Source organism: Nesoenas mayeri, assembly GCF_963082525.1.
Source record: "Nesoenas mayeri genome assembly, chromosome: Z".
NCBI lineage: Eukaryota > Metazoa > Chordata > Aves > Columbiformes > Columbidae > Nesoenas > Nesoenas mayeri.
Genome location: NC_137542.1, coordinates 54,455,851 through 54,481,460, shown reverse-complemented (window position 1 = coordinate 54,481,460; position 25,610 = coordinate 54,455,851). Strand labels below are relative to the sequence as shown.

At 39.1% G+C, this 25,610-nt stretch overlaps 1 protein-coding gene across 1 annotated transcript in view; it reads right to left on the bottom strand.

Moving 5' to 3' along the window:
* Positions 1-2,305: 2,305 nt before the first annotated feature.
* The window catches only part of HCN1 (hyperpolarization activated cyclic nucleotide gated potassium channel 1), a gene marked incomplete at both ends in the record, with an annotated part of 195,527 nt that continues 172,222 nt past the window's right edge, over positions 2,306-25,610 (bottom strand). The window contains 2 exons of the mRNA XM_080362948.1: positions 2,306-3,114; positions 5,038-5,202. Coding sequence (XP_080219074.1) covers positions 2,306-3,114; positions 5,038-5,202 — 974 coding nt within the window. The remainder of the gene's footprint in view (positions 3,115-5,037; positions 5,203-25,610) is intronic.

Here is a 25,610-nt window from a genome sequence, read left to right as displayed (position 1 = left end):
TTTTTAAATTAACATACAAATCCTAGATATTGTCCACTCTATTACAAAGTCATTAAAAATTATTTATGGTTTCACTGAAAGACCACGTGAATTAATAATACTTCATAGTGCTTAAAATAAAATAAAAATATATATAAAAATATTTCGCTACTAACCCCATTTCTCCTGTTAAATGTAAACCTTAAAGAGTTTGAAAGATCAGTATATGATCTTAATTAACTGACAGAATTCATTAGTATTAAAATAATAGAAGGGATATTGTACTGATAAATAAATGGTCTTGCAGCGTATCCATAATGTTCCAAACACTTTTAAACAATCACTTCCCCATATACTACTCTGGGCCACTTAAATTAATGGCAGCAGCATGTTAATGGGTTAATTACATCAATTTTTACCGATGAGTGGGAGTCAGCAAAAACTGGAAGATCTTTTAAAATTTTTATTTGATGTACCACTTTGGTAAAAGGCGTAACAGGCAGCATGGGTTCAAGCTCTGTTAGCTTTAGAATATTTACTTGCCTCTCAAGTACATCTGGATTCACTGCATTACGTAGTTAGTGATGTTATTTAATTTTTACATGCATCATTAAACTCAGCATTAATGGGAAAAGAACTTCTTTGCATTAATTTCCTCAACATGAGTCAGCTGGGTTTTAAGGAACAGAATATATGCTTGTATCATATCCATAATGCTGATTTTTCAATGAGTTAAATTATGACACATTTAGTTTCAATCTCTATTTAATGTGACAAATCAGGCACAAATGATTATGAAAGAACTTTCTGTGGATAACGTGAAGGTTTGAGCAAACAAAACAAAATGTTCACAAAACAGTATGCTTCAACCCTGCTTTCTGTCATCATTTCCTTTCTGTTTTGAAGACATAAGAAATAATAAACCTTGTACCTATGGCTATGTTTGACACTACATGCCTTAGGATATACTATCCATTTAATAACAATATACACAGAGCAAATCGTGCATTTCCAGACAGACTTGATGCTATATTATATTTATTTTTGTAAATTAACACCACAGTCAACTACAAAACTACAGTGAAGACAGAGAAAGCACCTGAAAGTCTAAATCAAGCTGTGGTTTACAAATAATCATTTAAATGAAAAATCTCACTTCTAGACTTAAACCAGAGATTCAAAGTCAGCATCACAGGAATTTTAAAGTAGACACAATTAATGAATGGTTATTATTTTCTAAGATACCATAAAGCCTTTTCCTACAATGGCTGACCAAACCTATTTTTATTGTCTTTTTCTTCTTTTTTTTTTTTTTTTTAATTTTATTTTTCTCCCCAAAGCATGCATGGAATATTCTCAGATACTACTGAGGGCAAGGAGAAGAAAAGTGATGGTATTGGTGAAGTAGAAGCGGTTTGCAGGATCAAGCGTACAATTTTGCATAAAACATTGCCTGTAAAAGTAACATTGCAGGTTTTAAGCCATTGCATTACAATTTAACAGTTGTGTTGCCCTTAGCTTTAACAAATTTTAAAACTGTAAATTTTGAAGTGAAAAGCGGAACCTAAATTCCTAAACAAAGACGTTGCAATGGTACACCACACAGCAGCTATTTTTGTTTTGGTCTAAAAATTATTTACAATGGCGATATTTATAGTCTTTGTAAAAGTCTTTAGCAATGTGAAGATTGAAGTCCACTCAGTTTTCTGAAAAAAAAGAAGGGTTGACATGTCATGAGGTTACAACCTGTCCAGAGGAGTGCTACTGTCAGCCTTTCGACTGCAGGTGTTTGCCATTTTTTTTCCTTTCCAATCTAATTCTCAACGGAAAATGCTAACACACGAAATGCAATGGAAGTAACAACTGAATTCTTCACGATAAATTAACAAGGTGTATTCAAATAAATGAAAAGCTTCAGAGTATCACTCGGTCAGTGCTATGTGTTAAGATTGTTTAAAAATAATGTATCTGTTTGAAGTTTGCTACTGTGTTGACAATTTCCCCATGAAAATAGCAACCATCAAACAGAGGAATCCCCATTAGAATGATTTTAAAGTTGACACATTTAAAATAAGTAATATTACAGCTGGTTACATGGTTACAAGAAAGGAAGACATGAATTCAAACAAGTTTTTTAAATTTCTTTTTTTTTTTTGATATATATATATTTTATATATATATAATTTTTACATTCGTTATGTGGGGGAAAGCTGTCTAAAGTATATTTCTCATAGTAGACTGCTGGGGTACATTAGGAAACAGGCTAAAACAGTTCTGGGGATGGTGCTCGGTTTGTCTCAAGTCTGTTGCTCACAGTTACCAGGAATCATAAGTTTGAGGCGAACCGCGGTTTGTCTCCCTCGGGCTCTGTGCTTAAGACTGTGGAAGAATCCCTTTGCAGGGTGGCTGGGGGCGGCGCGGCCCCCCGGTTCGGGGGGATGGCTCCCGAGGACATCTGTCGGAAGAGAGAGACCCGCTGAGGGACGCTGGCCCGGCTGGCCGGCGGCACGCCGGGGCCAGGGGTGGGCTGCGGCAGGGAGGCGAGGGACTCCCCCACAGTGGGGTGAGGCCGGGCGATCAGGGTGGAGATCTCATGGGGCAGGGAAGGCTGTGAGGCGGAGAGGGGCCGCACCTCCCGGGTCAGGGTGGTGTTGTGGAGGGCCTGGGTGCTCTTGTGGACCTCGTTCTTCTGCGTGGCCCTGGGGGGCTGCTGGGGCGCCTGTGGCTGCTGCTGCATGAGGGAGAGCTGCGAGGCGGTCGGTGAGGAGTACTGGAAAGTTCGGCCAGCCAGAGGGCTTTGTACGGGCGGGCTGCAGACTGCGGTGGTGTAGGAGCAGGGCGAGAGGACGACGGCCTGCTGGGGTGTCTGCGTGCTGGGTGACGGGGAGTGCAGGTTTCCGTGGGACAGGCTGCTGGCCGTGTACACAGGAGGAGACTGTGTCCTGGTGCGCGTCGACGAGGCGGAGGTGCTGGAGTTCAGGGCGGGCATCTGCTGCAAGCTCACTGGGGCGATGGTCTGCACCATTTCCCGGTCATGCTTCACGATCTGCTTCAAGATTTCATTCTCCTGGTTGTTGAAAACCCCGGTGTTGAGGTCCTTCTGGAACTTCTGCAGGAGGATCGAGTTCTTCTTCCCTTCACAGAGAGGCAGAAGAGTTAGTGAGCCTGACATGCAGGGGAAGACCCCTGCTCTGACTTCGTGTTTCAGCTCCCATCACCAAGGGCTATATACTGTAAAAGCCTCAGCAACCAGTGGGCTGAGTAGGGCCACAGCCTGGCCACGAGCCCACTGCAATGGGCTGTGCCGCTCCAGGCACCACTGCAGCGACCCACACAGTGCCCTCTCTCTGCGCCAGCCTGGTTTAATAATGCTGACACTGCTATTGAACACCACTGTGCTCAAAGACACCTGGACTTCCTGTGCCTCTTCACTTGTAGTGCATTGCTATTACTACAGTTATTCTGAAAATGTTACCATGGTAATTTACCAAACAACGGAGTGGAAAAAGCCATCCCGCTCTGCATGTATGTCTTTCTCTCGCGTTGCAAAACTGTCCTCATTCCCACTGAACTGTTACATAAGTTATAAATACACTTGCCTTTTAGTACATTCCCTGGAACTAATTATTAGACATTAGTAACCAGTGACCACTAGCTTGCAAGAAATCATCTTTTTAAAGGTTTGTGAACGAATACGAACTCACGGAAAATGTGACACCTGCTTGCACAATAGCAACTGTGGTACACTGAGTCCTAATGCCTGCTTGATGCTCTCAGTGTCTGCAAGATGTACACACCATTCAGTGCCACCAGACACACAGGAACACAACTGCACTCAACTGTTTCTTTCTCAGATAAAATGGTTCACGTTTTATCTTTCATCCTGTGTAGATTTCATATTGTAAACGCAGCACTTCAGATAGGATTGCTACTGCAAGAGCAGGCTAGACTTTACTACCAATATTATTTAAGCACATATTACTTAGAGTTGGACTACATTTCCAGAGAGTCTTGAGAGACAAATTTTAAGAGTTTGATAAGTCTTGATAAATGCACTGAGTGTTCACAATCTGCAAGAAAATAAAACAGGTCTATTAAATACTGGAAACCTGTATACTTGTATTTTTAAAATCTTGCTATATTAAAGAAAAAATGTTTTCTTCTAAGTCACATTTTCAGCTTAGACTAGACAACACATCAACAGTGCCCTGCAATTCTTTCTGTCTTCACTTCGAAGAAATGGCAGATGTAACTGTATTGAGAAAGACTGACGTGGGAGAATCCTTACAGTGTAGTATTTTTGTGAATTTGAGGAAACACCACTAAACAGGGTTAATGATTTTTTATGCACAGCTGCATTTTAAAACCAGTGTCAATAACGATGATCAGAGTTCACTTCTCCTGACCGAAGACTATATATTTTACCTAGTAAGTCTTATTAGAGAGGTCCAGAATGTCTAGATGCACAACAACAGACTTTGCACACCATGTCTTGATGATCTGCCATATCCTTCTGCCTTTCACATGGATATCACTGACCTGCTTTTCTGATTGCAAGCAGATCTGAGTAATGCCAGTAAGCAGACATTGATGTTAGCAGAGCCCATGTTGTGAGGAAAATGAGAGCCCTGCTGCAAAGGATTGATTCACTTCAACAAATGCAGGTTTTGTGAGTGCTGAGAGGCTTCAGCTCTTCCCAGCATTATAGATGTACTCTGTGAAGAATTTATGTAGGAAAATGTTATCTGCTCATGAAACAGCATAAACCCTACGAAGTGCTGAGGGCAGCAAAAAAAATACACTGAATTAATAAGTAATACTAATCATAATTGAAGTATACAAAATAATCCTCAGAGGAGTATGAGAGCTTTCTAAAAGTGTGATTGCAGAATTTCTTGTCTGGACATATGTCCTATTCATAGATCAACAGAGCATTTACTGCAGTGTAATAGAAACAAAACTTTTAGGAACAGTTGAATTTGAGGATTTTATCCAGCAACTTGAGGAAAAGTTAGAAAGGTTTCAAGAATCCTGAATATGGAAAAAAAAAGGTAATACCTATCCTGTCAAGCCTATCAATCGCCACTGTTTCAAAGGCCCTTCTCATCATGGGGTACTCTTCCAGAACCTCATTGAAGTTGTCCACCGAGAGAGAATACAGGCGACAGTATGTATCTGCTCGCACACTGGCAGTTCGACGGCCCTTGGTCAAAAGGCAAATCTCTGTGAGAAGAAAAATTCAACACACACAGAAAACAAAGAAGTTAGTGAACCGTGTGAAACTTAAAGGCTAGGAAGTGACTCAGTGCTAACAAGTAATAATTCAGTACTCAGCAGCAATTTTGCTATTGCTGTTTATGCAAGGTTGCAGGGACAATTCCGAAGGTGTTTGATTCTATTTTTGCTACTCTGAAAAAAACAACTAATGTCCTTTAAGAGCCCAGCTTATAGGTTTTCTCAGTTTGGGCTGATTTTATCAAGCCTTTAAAAAAAAATTTCTTCTTTAAGTTACAAGAAATGACGCATCAGCTATCAAACACAACTGGATGACTCAATTAACCCAAATGATTCTATTGATTTTTTTTTAAATATCCAGCTGACATAGAAGAACAATTCCTTAATCACGCACCAGATTTACTAAATTAATTTAATACATGATATAATGAATGATACTTTAATATAAGAGCTGTTATAAGAAAGAATGCTTAAAGCATGCAAATACCTTCTGTTTCTTTGGATATTATGTCCTAGGTATTTGGGAGAGTACACTTATGATCTTAAACTTTTTTTTTTTTTCCTCATTAGGCTAAACAACACAACCTTTTTAACCTCTGCTTACTTCATTTGATTAATCTTTCTCTGCAAGTGCCTCCAACAGGAACTCATCATTCTGGAACATAAGAGACCAAAGCCATATGCAGAGTCCCAAGAAAGGGCCCAAGACTTGTGACTGCTGATTCCCAAACCCACAGGAAGAGGATTACTGGATAAAGGTGAAAGTCAATGTCCAAGGCAAAACATATAGGGTAGAATATTTATTTATTTATATTAAAAGACAAAAAATTTAAAAGTCAATTGCAAAAAGACATATTTGAGTTGATGCCATTTTCAAGCTGCAGAGTAAGAACATCCTTAGAAAAATGAACAATTCTTGAGCTCAGGCAGGGTGATCGTTTCCCTACTCAGTTCTAGCAGTCAAGAGCAGTGAGTTCATACCTGTTCATATTTAAATACTAGTTAGGAAACTGTGTCCTACCCTGCTTCATTCTTAATCTCAATCAAACTATCATTCTCAAGTATGGAAAAACAAATATTCTTCATTAGCAAAAAGCCATTATGTGGGCTTTACTTCAGATCTATAAAGTGCTAGCATTGGTGGGTTTTTTTTTTTGTTTGCTTTGGTTTGGGGTTTTTTTGTATGTCTTTAACAAAATACATTTTGTATTAATCTAGGATGTAAAGAACCTTGATGGTTTTTCATCTTATACTTCTTGTTGAAGTATTTCCACATGCCACCTAACCCTGAAGGCTTGGGGGCTAAGATGCTTAAATAATAGTGGATAAATCAAAGTACATTAATGTGGGACCACTACTAGCACAGAATGTACTTAAACCCCAGCAGCTTTGGGGAGAAGTCATAGAGAATAATGGGTATTGTAAGAGTCTTGACCTAATGTTGCTGACAAAACTTGATGCCCATGAAATAATGACAGTTTACTGTAAAAGGCTGGTGAGGTCTAACAGAAGTCAGTCCTCTCCTCTTCTATTCCCTAGCTCCCCCTGACCCCTTCTCCTTCAATTGAACCCACTGCATTTTAGTTAACAGAGTGAGAAGGACATCTTGCCCAAAGGGAGAAGTTAAATGCACTGAATTCCCGCTCCATTTCCTAAGGTATTCTTTAGATCTGACAAAGAATGAAGGTTTACAATACATGGTTGAATTTAGAGATAACTTAACTAGCTGGAAAATCTGTATGACTAATGGCCAAACCTTGATTTTCAGCTTTTGTCATTTAAAATTGCTGCAAATAGTACTAGAGACATAAGGAGATATCTTCTGTTGCACTCAACAAATAAAGTACTTGAGTTTAGAAAACACCACATGCCCCCCCCCCAAAAAAGGTTGACTATGGATCCCAAGGATTCTGAAGAAGCCTTATGAGGAGCGGTTGAGGAAGCTGGGGCTGTTTAGCCTGGAGAAAAGGAGGCTGAGGAGAGACCTTATCATTGCTGTCTACAACTACCTGAAAGGAGGTTGTAGCATGGAGGGTGCTGCTCTCTTCTCCCAAGTAGTAAGTGACAGGATGAGAGGAAATGGCCACAGGTTACACCAGGGGAGGTTTAAATAGGATATTAGGGAAAATTCTTAATGGAAAGGGTTGTCAGGCATTGGAACAGGCTGCCCAGGGAGGTGGTGGAGTCACCATCTCTGGAGGCATTTAAAAGGTGTTTAGATGAGGTTCCTAGGGACATGGTTTAGTGCTGGAGTTAGGTTATCGTTTGACTCAATTATCCTGAGGGTCTCTTCCAGCTCAAATGATTCCATGATTCTGTGATTCTATGAAGAGTGTAAAAAAAAACTGAGGAAGTGCCATTTTCAGCATTATTAATCTAGAACACTGCGTTTTAGATTACTTCAAAAAGAAAGAAGGGAGAAACAATAAGAGATTATATTAGATATCGTCACTGGACAGTGGAACCATGGAATTCATGAACATTACTGCAATAAATGTAATAATTTTTCCCCTTCTTTCATCTTCTATTACTCTTGTCAAGTAAGGAGAATGGAAAGAATACTGAAAGCTCTATATTGTATTCTGCAAACTCTGTCCACCTACAATTTATGGTTGAAGAATATCTTTCTGGAATGCTCTTAATAGTCACAATATAGTCTTCTAGTTAGATATGATAATGGGTGGGTCAGAAAAGATATGACAAATGTTCTAGTGCCTAGAAACTAATCAGGGAGTGCCACCATGGAGCCTGTCTGCTTAGGAAAAAGGGAAAACGTTGTGTTCTCAAGCCTAGTCGAATGGTCTCATTCAAAACATGAACTACAACCTTTTGACAGAAAAAGAACCATGTGATGAATATCTATGTAATGCATTTCCAGCAGTGTTTTTTGACTGATTAGTGTTGTATTACAGTCACTGATATATCATCTGTATTTTTTCGTTATACATATCAATAGCGTCATTTGTACTCTGGCCACAAGACTAATGTTCTTGTTAATTGTATGTGTCCTGCATTTAAGTTTATTTCATCAATTAGCTAGTTGTTTGGAACACACTCTCAAGAATAATAAGACATAATATATTAAATCTCATTTACTTGGTCCAGAGAGGAAGAAAACAGAATAACAAAATGTCTTCCTATCAAACACTTGTGTGCTTTTAAATAAAGTATTTTTTTTAGATTACATATAAACAAACAATAGATTTTATAAAAGAGAACAAAGTAGTGAAAATATCCATGATATATTTAAAATAACTCTTAGTGACATAAAGTACAAAAGGTGCCCTAAACAATTATGCTCTCCTTGATCTTCAATTGATTTGAACAGACTATGAAATACAAACAGTAGTACAGGAGTGTGCAGTGAAACACAAAGGGAACATACTCTTTTCAAATAGCTTGGGCAAAAACAGTTCTCTATTAGCATAAAAAGAAAGTGTCAGCAGCATATTCACAAAATCATAACAGTTTGGGTTGGAAGGGACCTTAAACACCACCTAGTTTCAAAACGCCTGCCATAGGCAGGGACACCTTCCACTAGACGAGGTTGCTCAAAGTCCCATCCAGCCTGGCCTTGAACACTTCCAGGGATGGGGCATCCACAGCTTCCCTGGGCAAACTTTTCCAGGACCTCCCACCCTCATATTATTCACTAACATGCCTATCTGTGGTAGGCATGGTCTGTTGCCTTCACGCTGACACTTTCAAAGTGTGAAACAATTCTATCTTTCCTTTCCAAATAAAATAATGTCTTCAATTCCAGCTAATGATTATACAGTAGGCTACAATGAACCTGTAATTCAACTTTTAATGCAAGTTTTACTTCAATTATTTAATCTGTTTGGACAACTGCTCCTTAGAACATTCTGAAGTGAATGCCAATCACTACACTGATGAAAAATGACCAGTTGAAAGTCCTAAACAATGCTAAAAACATTCATTTGTTCTTACAGTCCATATTTAATACAAAAATAATTAATTTGTCTGTGAAAATCACAGTTTGTGTTCTGCTAACACGAGATCTTTCACAAAGAACAATGCAGCTCTCAAACATGGCAAAGGGCTCAAACACCACATACTTTCTGCTGTAAAGATGTTGACTAAAAAATGCAACGACAGGAGTTTGAAGGTAAGCCTGGTCTAAAAGTCATCATTATAATAATAAAAACTCATCACCAATATAACAGTTGCACACATACAAGTGACAGGGTTTAGAAGGGGACTTGGCAATGTTGCATTAATGGTGGGACTCGATGATCTTAAAGGCCTATTCCAACCTAAATGTTTCTATGATTGTATGGCAGTATTTTAGTATCAGGTTCAGTTTTTGTAACACCATGAATTTCTAAAGAAGCTTGTCCGTATCTGTATTTCATAGAAAGGGAATGTGTACATCTTATTTTATTATTGCATTAGTGTGACTGAACATTCTGGATAGGAATTCTACATACCTGAAAGACAGCACTACGAAAGACTGATTTCGGGAAAATCTGAGTTAAGGTGAATGACATAACCACAGGATGACCAATTAGTTGGCCTTTTGTAAGGGCCACAGTTTTGGTTCCAACTGAGATCAGGTTCATTGTTTTTGGGGACTGTATTGGTATGCCACTGTAGGTGACAACTTTCCCACCCCTCTGCTGCTATGTGATTCCTAAATATTTTTCCTCCAAGAAAATAACTGCTGGGGATGTGCGAGTGGTTCACCTCTAGCACCATTTGTCATGATGCATTGCTTTCTTAGTCTTTGCTGGATGGATATATGGACTGGCTGCTTTATCAATAATTTCCTGCTTCCACTTCATGTAGACCTAGGAAAACCACCGTTTTACTCCGGGAAGCAGTACTGTCTATATGACAGTGTGGCACCTTACCATTGACGTCAGTTCACTTTCCATATAAATTATATGCCAAATGTAATTAGTCAACTTTCTATGTCACATTAACATTTGACTAGAGATTGAAAAACTTCAAAAACCAAACTAACAATATAAAGTTGCCTTGCAGAAAACCTGTGTCCACCAACAGATAAACTGTGTTGATAATGGAAACACTTACTAGTCCAGTAGTTAGCTGTTTCACCAAAGTGCTCCTGTCTCTATGGAACATATTTCTTAACTTAGAATGGTATATAGTAATACGTAGAAAATACAATGAATACAATGAACTATTATCCTATGCACTGCTTAGTTTCGCAAGGACACAAAGACCATAATTAAACCAAAAGTTCACTGGGTGAAGAAATTACTTTTGTAGTAACAAATAAATAACAATTGTATTAGCCATATAGTGCTCTCTAAATTAAAATAAAGTAAAAATATTAGGTTGGTGCAAGATGAATTGTGGATTTTGCATTGCTGAAATTTACTGTTTGATATTGGAATACATTCTTAAATAAATTTTAATATGTTTTTCTTCCTTTATGGTTTGTTGTTTTTTTGCTACTGACTTGGTACTTGCTGTTTATTTTATACTAATTTTAGACTATGGAAATGACATTAAACAAAATGCAAATTTGAGCAATTTTCTTATTAGAGTTCAAAATGGATCATAAAGCAGTGGAGACAACTTGCAACATCAACAATGCCTTTGGCCCAGGAACTGCTGAAGAACGTACAGTGCAGTGGTCATTCAAGAAGTTTCACAAAGGAGACAAGAGCCTTGAAGATGAGGAGCATAGAGGCTGGCCAGCCGGAGCTGACAATGACCAACTGAGAGCAATCATCGAAGCTGATCCTCTTACCACCACATGAGAAGCTGCTGAAAGAACTCAGCATCGACCATTCCATGGTCATTTAGAGTTTGAAGGAAACTGGAAAAGTGAAAAAGCTCGATAACCGTGCCTCATGAGCTGACCGAAAATCAGAAAAACTGTCATTTTTAAGTGTTTCTTTCTCTTATTCTACGCAACAACAACGAACCATTTCTTGATCGAATTGTGACGTGTAGCAAAAAGTGGATTACATACGGCAGCTGGCGATGACCAGCTCACAGGTTGGACAGAGAAGAACCTCTAAAGCACTTCCCAAAGTCAAACTAGCACCAGAAAGGTCGTGGTCACTGTTTGTTGGTCTGCTGCCAGTCTGGTCCACTACAGCTTTCTGAATCCTACTGAACACATTACATCTGAGAAGGATGCTCAGCAAATCGATGAGATGCAATGAAAACTGCAACATGTGCAGCCAGCAATGGTCAACAGAAAGGGCCCAATGCTTCTCCATAACAATGCCCAACTGTACATCATACAACCGGCACTTCAAAAGTTGAAGCAATTTTGCTTCCACAACCAGGACTATGCAGAAAATGCTTTCCAACAGTTCATCAAATCCTGAAGACTGGATTTTTACACTACAGAAATGAACAAACTTATTTCTCGTTAGCAAAAATGTGTTGATTGTAATGGTTCCTACTTTGATTAATAAAAATGTGTTTGAGCCTAGCTATAATGATTTAAAATTCTGCAATTACTTTTGCACCAACCTAGTAATTAGCATTTTCCACGCATTTCTGAAATACAGCAGTTTTTTAAGTGCTCTGTCCCTTTCCAAAGCTTTGACAGGTTTCCTATCATCCGTCAGATTTAACATTACAGGATCTAATGAAGTGTCTGTCCAGCTGAGGACAGCAAAATATTGCTTTAGTTCCTCAGCAGGAAACTTGATTCATCTTGTAGCAGGCATATACATTGCTGTGCAAATGGGCAAGAAGCTATTAAGACCATCTGGTAATTTTCAGCAGCAGAAGACAGATGGAAAATCAAAGCAATTTAAAGGCTTGGGTCAGGGTGTCTTAAAGTATTTTGGAATTTTTTAAGACAACGGGACAGTGGATTAGAATATTGGTTATTTAACTGAGAGCAATGAGTTACTGAACTACTATAAACAAAACTTAGATGTACAAAAGCTCCTTCATAGAATCATTTTGGTTGGAACAGGCCCTCAAGATCATTGAGTCCAACCATTAACCTAACTCTGGTGCTAAACCAACATGCTAAGAACCTTGTCGCTATGTCTTTTGAACACCTCCAGGGATGGTGACTCCACCACTTCCCTGCGCATCCTGTTCCAATGCTTCACAACCCTTTCTGTGAAAAAATGTTTCCTAATATCCAATCTAAACCTCCCCTGGCACAGCCTGAGGCCATTTTCTACCATCCTGTCACTTGCTACTTGGCAGAAGAGACCAACACTCTCCATGCTATAACCTCCTTCCAGGTAGTTTTGGACAGTGATAAATTCTCCCCTCAGCCTCCTTTTCTCCAGGCTAAACAGCCCCAGTTGCCACAGCTGCCCCCCATCAGACTGGTGCTCCAGGCCCCTCAGCAGCTTTGTTGCCTCCTCTGCACTCTCTCCAGCACCTGAGTGTCTTTCTTGTAGTGAGCAGCTCAAAACAAAACACAGGATTCAAAGTAGGGCCTCACCAGTGCAGAGTACAAGGGGATAATAATTTCCCTAGTCCATTGGCCACACTATTCCTGACACAAGCCAGGACACTGTTGGACTTTTTGGCCACCTGGGCACACTGCTGGCTCATCTTCAGCCACTGTCAATCAACACCCCCAGATCCCTCTCTGCCAGGCAGCTTTTCAGCCACTCTTCCCTGAGCCTGTAGCCCTGCCTGGGGTTGTTGTGACCCAAGTGCAGGACCCGGCACTTGGCCTTGTTGAACCTCATACAATTGGCCTCAGCCCATCAATCCAGACAGTCCATATTCCTCTTTCATCCACTCATCTTATAAATCTTTAGAGCAAGTTTCTCAGAACTACCAGGTTTAGGTTATTCTTCTTTTCTAATGTAACTCTTCATAACAGCAACTCTTTGGCATGGTGTAAAGATCAACAGTTCTTTATTTCCTTCAAGCTACTGAAGTTGTTCACTGAGCAGAAACTAGCTAGTGGGCACTTTGTTGGTGCGCCAGTCACAGGAAGAGACCTTCAGCTCAGCATACTCCGCTCTCAGCTTTACAACAGCTAATGTGAGTGATATTTTTTCTTTAGGAAAGGACTATATAAACTTCAAGCCTTTAAAACAAACAAACAAACACACAAATAGTAAGCTTCTAGACACCCTATTCTTTTAGAAATGGAGCAATTTCTGGAATATTGTGTCCAGTTCTGGGCTCCTCAGTTCAAGAAGGACAGGGAACTGCTGGAGAGGGTCCAGCGTAGGGCAACAAAGATGATTAAGGGAGTGGAGCATCTCCCTTATGAGGAAAGGCTGAGGGAGCTGGGTCTCTTTAGTTTGGAGAAGAGGAGACTGAGGGATGACCTTATTAATGTTTATAAATATATAAAGGGTGAGTGCCATGAGGATGGAGCCAGGCTCTACTCGTTGGCAAACAATGATAGGACAAGGGGTAATGGGGTCAAGTTGGAACACAAGAGGTTCCACTTAAATTTGAGAAAAAACTTCTTCTCAGTAAGGGTGACAGACACTGGAACAGGCTGCCCAGGGAGGTTGTGGAGTCTCCTTCTCTGGAGACATTCAAGACCCACCTGGACATGTTCCTGTGTGACCTCACCTAGGCGTTCCTGCTCCAGCAGGGAGATTGGACTAGATGATCTTTTGAGGTCCCTTCCAATCTCAAATATACTGTGATACTGTGAATTTCCTAATTTCATGTTGACTCATCCTTCTCTAAGAGGGAAAACCTGTTTCATATGATAAAATTGTTATTGCTTTAACATGTACTTCTGCATTTCTGTCTCCTTTTTGTTTATTAAATTCTGGAAAGCATCAAATGCATCTACCTGTTTTTTTTTTTTTTAAGTTTCATGTATTCTTTTTATCTTTTGATATATTATCACTAGTGCACGAAATGGAAGATCCAGGCATATGCTGCTTTTTGTTCTAGGTACTAAAATTACTAGCATCAGGTCTTATAACTAGTCAGAATATACCAATCAGATGACTTTCAGTAATCTATTAAAAAGAAAAAAAAAAAAGATATTAAATTCTATGACACATAGCTAAGCAGATTTTATTTTGCATTTGTTTTGCAAAACAGTATTTACATTCACATTAGTCACAACTGTGGAAGAAATCTTTAAAAAAGTGATATGTCCCAAATCCAGACCAGATCTTAAGCATGGAAACTGAAAAGCTCAGGTAACATTTAGTTCTGCATTCAGTCCTATATTTAAGAAACCTTAAAATACAGTCACTGTTCAACAGGAACATTCCTGCTACAAAGGAGAGAACATAAGAAGAAAAGAAAATGGAGACAATTGCTACCTTTTACAGCCAGGTTTATAATCTGAGCTGCCCAAAGGAAAGCTGCACAAACCTTCACTAAATATGGAATTGCAGACAAGACAGTCTGCGTGTGTCAAAGTGAGCAATAGCAGACACTACCTGTATGACCTCTTCATTTAAAACCTGCCAACAACAATTGTCTGTAAAGCTGTTTTCAGGTGTCTGGGTTCATCAGCTAGAGACAGGCTTCATGAAGGATACCTGGATATACTGCTGAGTGGTTACTATTTTGAAGAAGGACTGAAAATGGACAATTACAATTAAAGGTCCAAAAAACTTCTTTAATGGCTCAGTTTCAGTCTCCTGTCACTTTTTGAATTATTTACATAAACCTAATTAAAATTTATCTGTTTGTGATAGGTGTTGCCCTTATATAGTCATTCTATTAAAAAAAAAAAAAACAAAAAACAAAACCTCCCAAAAAAACAAAAAAAAAAACAACAAACCAAACCCCAGGTTAGTGTATTTCACATTTTTATAGCCTGTTTGCAATCATTTGAAATTTCTGGCTCTGAAGACCCTGACACATGAGTTCTCAGCGTGTTCATTGGTAGTTTTTGTTGGGTTTAGTATTATTTACTTTATCAGGACAAATAAAATAAATAGAATATGTGCTCCAGCAAAAAACATAGCTCACCGAGTAAGACAGAGACTCGTGCTTACTGACTTGTGGAATTGTCCCCTCATTGCAACTTAGGAACACAATTCTTGTTTGCTATAGTCTGTCCCTGCTTTTCCACACCTTTACTGGCTGAGATAACTTCTCAGTTATGAAGATGTCCCATATGTATCATGAGAAGAAGAGAATGCAATGGCAACTAAAAATTATATTTGCTTCTATGTTTGAGGATGACATGATGCTACAGGGTAATAGTCAATATTAATAGGAGTTTCAGTCTTGAGGCAGGAAATGGTCAGGAGGAAAAAGAAGTAGAGGACAAGAGAAATCAGTACCCAACACAAACAGTAATATACCAGTCCCTTTTATCCAGACTGCTATCCTTTGGACACAATCCCCACATTTGGAAAAAGGAGAGTTTGTCTCCAAAGCCACCTCAAGACAAGAAGGAACCTTTAAAACAGATGAGTTAGAAGCAGCTGGAGACAGGTGTCTGTGATGGGCACTTTATAACCATTTTCCTGATCAAAAAACAGGTGAAGGACGATTAGCTCTCTTGCTGTATTTCTTTCCATTTTTCTCTTCCCTAAACATGTCCCTCCCAAGCCTTCATTTGCTTAACTTCTATATATATACATATATATGTCAAATGTTTGTTACAGTAAGTGGTCTAATCAGAGAGGTTCTATTTTTCTTTTTTTTTTTTATTCTAATAGTATTTCTAATTGGCAGAGAGGTACATTTATTTCATTGGAGATGGCACAAATTTGCCAGGGGAAATAATTTCTATCAGTTTGTTTCCTTGAATAAGGCTCAATGCACTACTTTCTAGAAGCTCTGAGAGAAGCATCTGGATGCCTTGAGACTTATTCAGAACAGGCCTCTGATTACTTCCAAGTGAAATTCATTAAAACAAGCCTTCAAAATATTATCTACTGTGATATAAGTAAATGTTGATATAGAAAAAGATGTTTCGGGCATAAATTAATTTTCAAGGCACATTTGGATGTACTAAGCCAATCCATTTTAGCCATTCTCTAATGATGTCCATAATTTTTTGACAAGACTGATATATAACTGGATGTGTTCAAGTTCTCATTTTTCCTGTAGTTAATGCTGATATGCTATTAGGCATATTTCAATGTAATATGCTTAATATGTATTGACAGTATAATTTAATTCTTTTCAGAAAGGCTGTTTTTACAATTACTTTTACATCAAGAAAGACAGACAAATATACATGGTTAGAATACAATTGCCTTTATAAAAATTGGCATAGTTATCTGGCCAGAGACATTTCATATCCCATCCTGACCTGTGCATGTTTTTGTTGTTGGTTTTTGTTGTTGTTGTTTGTTTGGTTGTATTTTGTTTTTGTTTTGTTTTGTTTTGTTTCTATCTGAAGGTACTGAAAACAGTTGTGGCCAGTTTTTCCTGACTAGAGGAAACAGAGGCCAGCAACATTATTACTTACAACCTGCCTATTTTTTATTGTTAACTCAAATTCTTCTGAGAAATCTCTGTTTGATAGAACAGAAGCTTAGGATCATTATATAAAACAGAAATGCAAGTCCTTACTTTATCTTCAATGTAATTTATAAAAGAGCATCCATACATTTTTATTCTACTTTAATGAAACATTCTTTCTACCAAGAGAGACTAAGATAGTCTATTTATTATCTTGTAAAAACTCATTTTATTTTGCTTTCATACTGGCTGGGTTGAAGGTCAAAAATGACTTTGTTTAATTCATTTATGTCTACTTTTGTTCACATGGATGCCTATTCCCCATTGAAAAGAGCCACTTAGTTCCTTATGTATTCAGTGTTATGCTCCTGTCATCTTGAATTTGGCAAACAATAACAGTTACAAATTAAACTATTCAACTCGAATTTAAGTGGACTGTAAAAATATTGCACTTCATTTTTTTCCATTAAATTATTAAAACAATGATCAGAGACTGTCAGTTCTGAATTAAATATTTAGGTTAAATATTTAATCTAAACTCAAATATTTAGTTTAAATTCTACTGTGTAAAACTGACAGTACTTGCAAAATCACCTTCTTGTTTATCTGTGTTGGCCACCTCAGATTTCTAGGCTATGCTGATGTATAATTTTGATTGTGTCTAATTCCCTTAGGTATAATTATTAAATTAAAAATTTATAGTGTTCATGAATTCAGAAAATCATAATTATAATTTGGTTTGAAGACTATGTTGTTTAGATATCAAGGATTATTAATTAAATTATTATCATTAGTATTGTTAAACACACATTTACATTTGTTATTTAAAAATCTCCTAAACCTAGACCCACTTCTACCTTTTAGCATACCAGAGTGAATTATTTTCATTCTATCTTCTTAAAAAGTCTCTTAGACTTCTAAAAATAATATTCTGTCTGAATAGCAAGAAGTCCTTCTGACTGCATAGTATTTTCTGTATAAAATATGGTGTCAAGAGAAGAACATAATTCAGAACAAGAAATTATACTATATCATGAGTAAATGTATCCTCAAAATGGCAGACTAGTTTGTGCCAGAAAAGCATTTTGGTTTTAGGATCTCTTGCAGACAATACTTTCAGAAAAATGTTCTGTACTGTTCACCTGAAAAGTATTTTACAAAGGAGTTGGTATGGAGATCTGGAGATCCTGCTCCCTAATGTATTTCATTGTGTATTTGCCATTAAGAATGTGAATAATCACACCTCAGGGAGGCTACTTACAATTAATTATTTGGATTGGAGTATGAAGACTGAGAGACCACTAATTCACCACTGCCTTGAGAAAATAGTGGGCATGTGCAGTATTTTTGCAAAACGTGAAACTATATGTCATGTCATATTGTCCAGGTGTAAAGCAGTAAGCAGCCAGGCACTTTATCAGCATTTTCTCTATTTATATTAAGTAATACACTCCAAATCTTCAAAAGCAGTCTATCAAATGGAAGTACCTACAGTGTACCCAGAAAAAAAAACGTGGCAAAATATAATCTAAAGTGACTCAATATTTCCCATGGTATTATTTTCCACTGCACTGGTCTAAAATATACTGACAGTTGCTGTTCTGAAATGGGGAAAAGCTCCACAAATAATAGGTAGGTCAAGGAAGTACTGTCTAATTGGCCTTCTACAAGCTGAAGCAAATGTAAGATACAATTTGTTAGAATTTCAAGTGCAGAAGGATAACTGTTAAAAAGGTATTAAATAATTTAAGCAAAATAAAACATTTAAAAATCTAAAGTATTCTATGAACTACATTTTCAAAAAAAGAAAAGTGCAACAATATGTCTCTGGGACATATTCTGGGAAAATGAGGATGAGAATCTGATTTATATATGATTTTGCTACACAGATGATGATATTCAGCAAAATTAGTGATACGTGCCTTTGGATAAGTAAAATAAGCCATGTATTTGTCTCTTCTTACAATGCAAAAGGTAGACCATTACATTTTCATATTGATATTCACACATAGCAACACTCATACATATATCATAAAGAGTTTTAAAAAATCACAGGCACTTCCTCAGGTTCATCATACCTGGAGGCTCATAGCAAAAAGAAAAAAAAATAAGCAATAGGAGTATTAGTTAGTCTACAAATTGATTTCTTGAATGCCTGTAATGATACCATTACATGATACCATTAGGATTCTCTATGAGGGGGAAAAAAGTAGAAAAAAACAATGGGGAGAAGGAACTGCAATGGACACGTCACAAATTGAGTACCATGACTTATTGCACATTTACCTACAGGATCTGGAAAGCCCCCACCAACTGCAGACACAATTAAATCTCTGTGGGGCCCCCAGTCCTAATTCATAAAAATATACCTACACTTGTTATTCACTCGGTTTGGATTTCCCTAGCAATATCGGCATTCCTTCAGCAATAACACAGTGTCTGCTAAAAACAGAAAAAAGGGCTTATAATTTCCTGGAACACACGTCTGGGTTGCTGAATGAAGGGAAGCCTGTGTCAACACAGGTGTGGAAACAGATGGATGGGATAGCAGGGACATGAGTCTTATCTTGTGTTCTTCGAGGCTGAGAGGAATTTTGCCAGTAACTGCAGCAGGAGCAGGATGAGACCACAGTGAACAATCAGTCCTGTGTCCACCAGCAAGGCAGCAAATGAAGTAACAGCAGAATCCAGAATGTGTTCCCAGAAATCCTCTTTTTACTAAGCTGCCCTGAGCCTTGCTGCTTGGGCAGTGCTGGATTTATTCCGTTCTCTTCCTCTTTGTAGGTGTTTTAGCTTCACGCCAGCACACCAATGAAGCACAAGGGTGGTTCAGCACCTGTGCAGCAGTATGAGGACTTCGTTGCCCTGACACCATGGGGCTGGCAGCTGGACAAAACCACTCCTGTTCATCAATGTGCCCTGCAGTACCTTTGGGACAGGCTTAACCTTTATACTTGTGGGGGAACAACCTGAGGTGAGCTATAAAATAGCAAAAAGCTGCATTTCTCCTTTGTTCCCCAAGCAGGAGCTTGCAGCCCATCGCAGTGTGTGTGTGACCACATCCTGGGGCTAAGATAAGGAGTGTGCAGAGAAGTGGAGGGTCACCAGGCATCAGGGAGCAAAAGGCCTTTCCAGAAGAGAAGGAAAAATTGCAGACCCAGATCCCATTTTGATGACTAAAGAAGCTCTAAGAGGCAACAGAGTAAGAGGAAGGAAATAGTTGGAAAGGAGTTCTTTCACTAAGGAAAATGTCTCTTTAGTTTCTTACGTTCCTGCATGTTTATTAAGCATGAGGCATTCTGAATCATCAACGTATGTGACATAAAAGAGTGATTCTAATATAATATACCCCAGCAAAAAATTGCCTTGTAGAAGTGGTAATACTCCAGTTTTTACCAACATATAGGTACAATATAAATTAGATAAGTGTTAGGCTCACTAGATACATTATTATTTCTGCTCTGTAAAGCCTCAGTAAATGATGAACTGTGCTCCTCTATAAGCAGAAGACTCACATTCTTGTGCTTCATCTGTAAAGACTTCAAAATGTTTGCATTTTACCAATTTTATGTGTCTAGTGAAAAATTCATATGCAATCTGTTCAGTAATTTCTCTCATCACAAGAAACCTTTGAGTAATTTCTAATACAATCACTTGGCACTGAGAGGAAAAGGTTCAGCAGGATTGAAACCTGGCAATTTCCTCTCTACCATTTACTACTGGGATTATAGCATAAATGAGTTTGAACTACTGAGGTATTAAAGAAGCAAAACACAAATATGCACTGAGACAGACAAAAAAAATAGGGGAGCGCTCATTCTCTATAGCTACATACTTAAGAAAGACTTTACATTTTTGGTATTGTAAACTGCAGATACTCAAAGCCATGAATCAGACTAAAAAAATAATTTAGGCATCACAACATCCTCAAAATACAATTACTTCCATATTTTACCTGCCTCCTGATTTTTATTTTTCATCCCAGGAAGACTGAATCTCAAGCTTGCAATTCAACTTAGCTGCAGACACATATGCAGTCAGGTTTTTCCTACTTGCTGTATATAAGGGATAGCTGTAAGAAACTTCCCACTTCTTTCCAGTTTCTGAAGACTGCTTTAATCTTGGTCGAGTGTGCTCTTGCCCCGTGCATTTTCTTCCCTTTCCCATCAATCTCATTCACTTGCAGTTCCTCTGTCTCACATTTCTTTGTACCACTCACAAGCTGACTCTCACCCATACGCAGAGTCCACTCCCCACTGACCCCCATCTTACTCCACATGCTCTCCTGACCCTCCCTATGGTTTTGTCCTATGTGCTAGCATAACCCTGACCATCAACTCTCTCCTGACTTTATTCATTCACATTTTACTCTCCCTACAGAAGCAACTAGAAGGAGAAGGTCATAATTTCCATTGAGGGCAACCTTGTTTCGCCTCACATGAAAACTGTGTTAGTCTCAGTGGGAGAAGTTTCTCTTTTATTTGTGAAAAGATGCATTTACTGCTTTACTGAAAGCAGCGGCAATCACAGAATCACAGAATGCTAGAGACTGGAAGGGACCTCAAAAGATCATCCAGTCCAATCCCCCTGCTGGAGCAGGAACATCTAGATGAGGTTACACAGGAAGGCGTCCAGGCAGGTTTTGAATGTCTCGAGAGAAAGAGACTCCACAACCTCTCTGGGCAGCCTGTTCCAGTGCTCTGTCACCCACACTGAGAACAAGTTTCTTCTCAAATGTAAATGGAACCTCGTGTGTTCCAGATTGTACCCACTGCCACTTGTCTTATCATTGGTTGTCACCGAGAAGAGCCTGGCCCCATCCTCATGACACTCAGCCTTCATATATTTATAAACATTATGAGGTCAGCCCTCAGTCACCTCTTTTTCAAGCTAAAGAGCCCCAGCTCCCTCAGCCTTTCCTCAAGGGAAATGCTCCACTCCCTTCATCATCTTTGTTGCCCTGCACTGGACTCTCTCCAGCAGTTCCCTGTCCTTCTTGAACTGAGGGGCCCAGAACTGGACACAATATTCCATGTGTGGTTTCACCAGACCAGAGTAGAGGGGAAGGAGAACCTCTCTCAGCCTACTAACCACCCCCCTTCTAAATACACCCCAGGATGCCATTGGCCTTCCTGGCCACAAGGGCACAGTGCTGGCCATCATGGTCATCCTGCTGTCCACTAGGACCGCCCAGTCCCTTTCCCCTACACTGCTCTCTAACAGGACCTTCTCCAACTGATACTGGTACCTGGGGTTGTTCCTACCCAGATGCAAGACTCTACATTTGCTCTTCTTGTATTTCATTAAATTTCTCCCCACCCAACTCTCCAGCCTGTCCAGGTCCGGCTGGATGGCAGCACAGCCTTCTGGCGTGTCAGCCACTCCTCCCAGCTTGGTGTCATCAGCAAACTTGCTGACAGTGCACTCTATTCCCTCATCCAAGTCGTTGATGAATATAGTGAATAGAACTGGTCCCAGTACTGACCCCTGAGGCACTCCACTAGATACAGGCCTCCAGCTAGACTCTGCCCCATTCACCATGACTCTCTGGCTTCTTTCCTTCAGCCATCCCAGTTCACAGTCCATCTCACTACCTGATCATCCAGTCCACACTCCCTCAGTTTAGCTGCAAATCTCATTCCTAATTACAGGAAACTGGGAGACATTTTAGAAAACAGGGGGAAAAGTGAAGGAAGACATAAAAAAATCCATAGATGTTCAGGAAAAATGAGTATTGCTGTATTTCCTCAAAAATAACAGACACGGTCCTGGGGAAATCCAATTAAAGCATCTGTAGAGTATTAAAATCCTGGAATACTTCTGAAATCCTCCACTGGTAACTGTGGGTTGATGTAGAAATGACTATATAACTGTGCAATATAGTGAAAAATAGCTTCAAGTATTCTTCATTGCCTAATTCCTGTCCCTTTTATAAAAACTCACATGAGCAAACCATGTGAGCACAGAGATTCTAAGGTAACGCAATAAAAAAAAATTCTTTAAATGTCAGTAAAAGGCAAAAGAAAACGGATTGTTCTGAATCTTTTTGAAACAACCTTTCTGATGATCCATGTCTGTTCAAGACATAATTTATGGCATTCTCTTTAAAACATTTCCTCTGTGGTCACTACTGAAAGATTTAAAAGAACACAGCCTCAAATCATACATTTTTCTGGACATATTTGACAGCTAGCAATTTGGGGAATATTGTTTTCTGTATGTTGACTGCAGATTGGAAGGAGTATAGACCAGTTAGCATTTCTTACACATGCCCTTACACATTTTGTGTATTCCAACAAAGGGGGAGTGGGGGCAAGGGTAGGGTGTACATGGCCTGGGGAAAAAGATAGCACCAGAAATTATTATACTTTCAAATTCCTACTAGCACTTGGAGTAGACACATAGGATTATAATATCCTTCAATCAGTAGTCTAAGAAAACTTATTGGGATGAAAATTAGCATCCTATATGCTGCTGGGCTAAGTAGTGCCTCTGCACACAAAGTTCAAAAAGATTACATTTATGAACATGCAGGAAGGTTAAGGGATACCATGCTCTGCCCACAGGACTAGCAATGAACAAATCACATGATGTCTGTGGTTACTGCCTTGTATTACTCCTTCCCTCCAGAAAGGAGAAACTCGTGAGGACAGATGAGGAAAAAGACACATGGCAATCTAAACCACATCTACGATGTCCCTCTACAGTCACCACTCTGCACCTCTCTCACAAATCAACAGAGAATGTAAAACAGAGGTGAACTGCAATCTGATTTAGCTATTCCATTGGCGATTATCGAGGCACATTCTTTTTGAGAAGAATTTCCAAGCAACTTTAAGGTTCATCTAGTTTCATATGAGACACATAACACCCAGATCCACACGGAAGCTTGTTTTTTAATTAAGAACAAAGATCAGGCAAGAGAATTTAAATGTTTAAATCTTTTGCCTTCCAGGCTTTCACTCTCCCAATGGTCTCCATTCAAGCCTCTCCCAAATACTGGTGACATGGCTCTGGTTCTTCAAAAATCTTGGCTTTAACACTAACCTCCAGCTCTCCCACAGCTCCACAGCGTCTTAAGTTTTCTATTAATACAATGTGTCAATACCTGAACATTTTACACATTGTAAGGTTGAAAAACTTTCTCCAAATGTTGGATGTTGGTGAACTCCTCTGTGAGTTCTAGAGGTAAGCCTGCCTGTTCACAAACTCCTCCTGAATCTCCCCAGAGTCAGGGCCCTTGGGAAATACCTGACATCCAACAGTTATCACGTCTGAGCTGCCACTGGGGACTTCCAATGCATAAGACATTTAAAAACTGAAAAATTATCTGTTTAGGTATGGCACATCGCTCCCACCTGTGTGCCCTTTCCTTGCGTGTGAGAGCAGGGGTGTTCACATTGATTTATTGTGTCAGACCTGAGAGCTATACAGTTGAAGCTGAAGTTTCAAGTTGCAGTTGCTTAAATGGTACCTCAGTCTCAAACTTTTCATGTTTCCATTAGGCAAAAAATGGGTTATTGGTCTTAGAATTTGAACACAGGCTTATTCATCCAGGTTACTGTTTCATTATTCAACTTCTCTCATGTCTGCTTTGGTCAGGAAGCTCTACCCATATTATGATACACATTTCAGGAAAAGAGTGACTTTTCCAAAGAGAAGAGAATATTAGAGCTTTTTTTTTCTGCTTTGACAAACCAAACCTTTACAATTCACAGTTAACCGATGTGCAGCTTGTTTCCTCTCTTTTCAGCTGCAGTCAAATAGGTCATTCTTCTCTGGGGTCTGAAATCCCCTCCTGGGAATTCACAATGCTATATGTTATTTTTTTAAAACAGATCTGAACCACAACACTTTGGATCTCAGGGCACTTTCTCAGGCTGTCTCTCCCTGTGTGTTTGCACTTCTCTCCTTGTCTCTCCTCTCCAGGCTGTATCTAGCAGCAGCTGTAATCTCCCATTTGCCCCAGCAGCTGTTAGGCTAGGGACAAATTTGCCCTCATATTCGCACCCCTTGTCTCATCCCAGCTGTAGTGTGGATGAGCAAAACTGCAGCATACTAAGTTCTTGTGGTGTCTGGATACTGCAAATAGCTTACTTTTTGTCTGCATTCCTGCTAAGAAGGGTAGCGGACAAACAGGATGAGCTAAGTAGTCATTTGCACTGCAACAACAGGCTGACAGTTATGTAAAATACTTTCATGTGCAATCTCCTCTGATCCGCTGCTGGTTCAGAGGAGTATTATGGTCAGATTCAGCATGCAGGCTCTTGCAAACTCATTTTCAAAAACTGGGGCACTGCTAAGCATAGAGAAGACCAAGACCAAGGTTGCTCTGTTTCTTCACCCTCAGCATTCACCTTTTCTTTCTCTTTAATCTCCTGTCTTCAGCACCTACAGTTTAAGCCTGTGGGATAACTGGTACAAATCACCTTGCAGAGGCTACTGCAGAGTGACAAGGCCTCCTGGCCAGATCAGTAGGGGTTGCTTTAGCATATTATTCTAAAATGGGATTAGTTAAGCAACCCTACACCCCAATTCAAACACTGAACCCAATTCGCTTTTCTAAGCTTCTCACCTCTGTATACCAGCTAAATGCCACTGATTAGGCTTTCAATTGAATGTTTTCTGAAAGGCTTTTCACTCATTTCTGGTATGATTCAAGGTATTCAACAGAAAATTAATACAATGATCAAGTAAGTGTAACTGTCATGGGCAGCAGTGGTACACAGAAGTGTTCAGTCAGCTTCTGGAAAGCAGCCTTGTTGCTTTTCTTAGCAGCAGACACCTAGTCTATTGCGCAAAGAAAATTTACAGTCACAAGGAACAACATTTTCATATGCTCTATTGTTATACTAAAAAAAGAGATTGCTTTAATCCAAATTCAGATGTCTTCATCTAAATGAAAACCTATTTTTCATTAGGATTACCAGATGAATTTAATTTGGATTAAAATTCATGTCTGGTTTTAATTAATATATACGTTAGATACATAGCCAACTAGTCAGATAGGGAGTCTGGTTTCTTATAGTACATACTGGAAGGATAAACATTGCTGT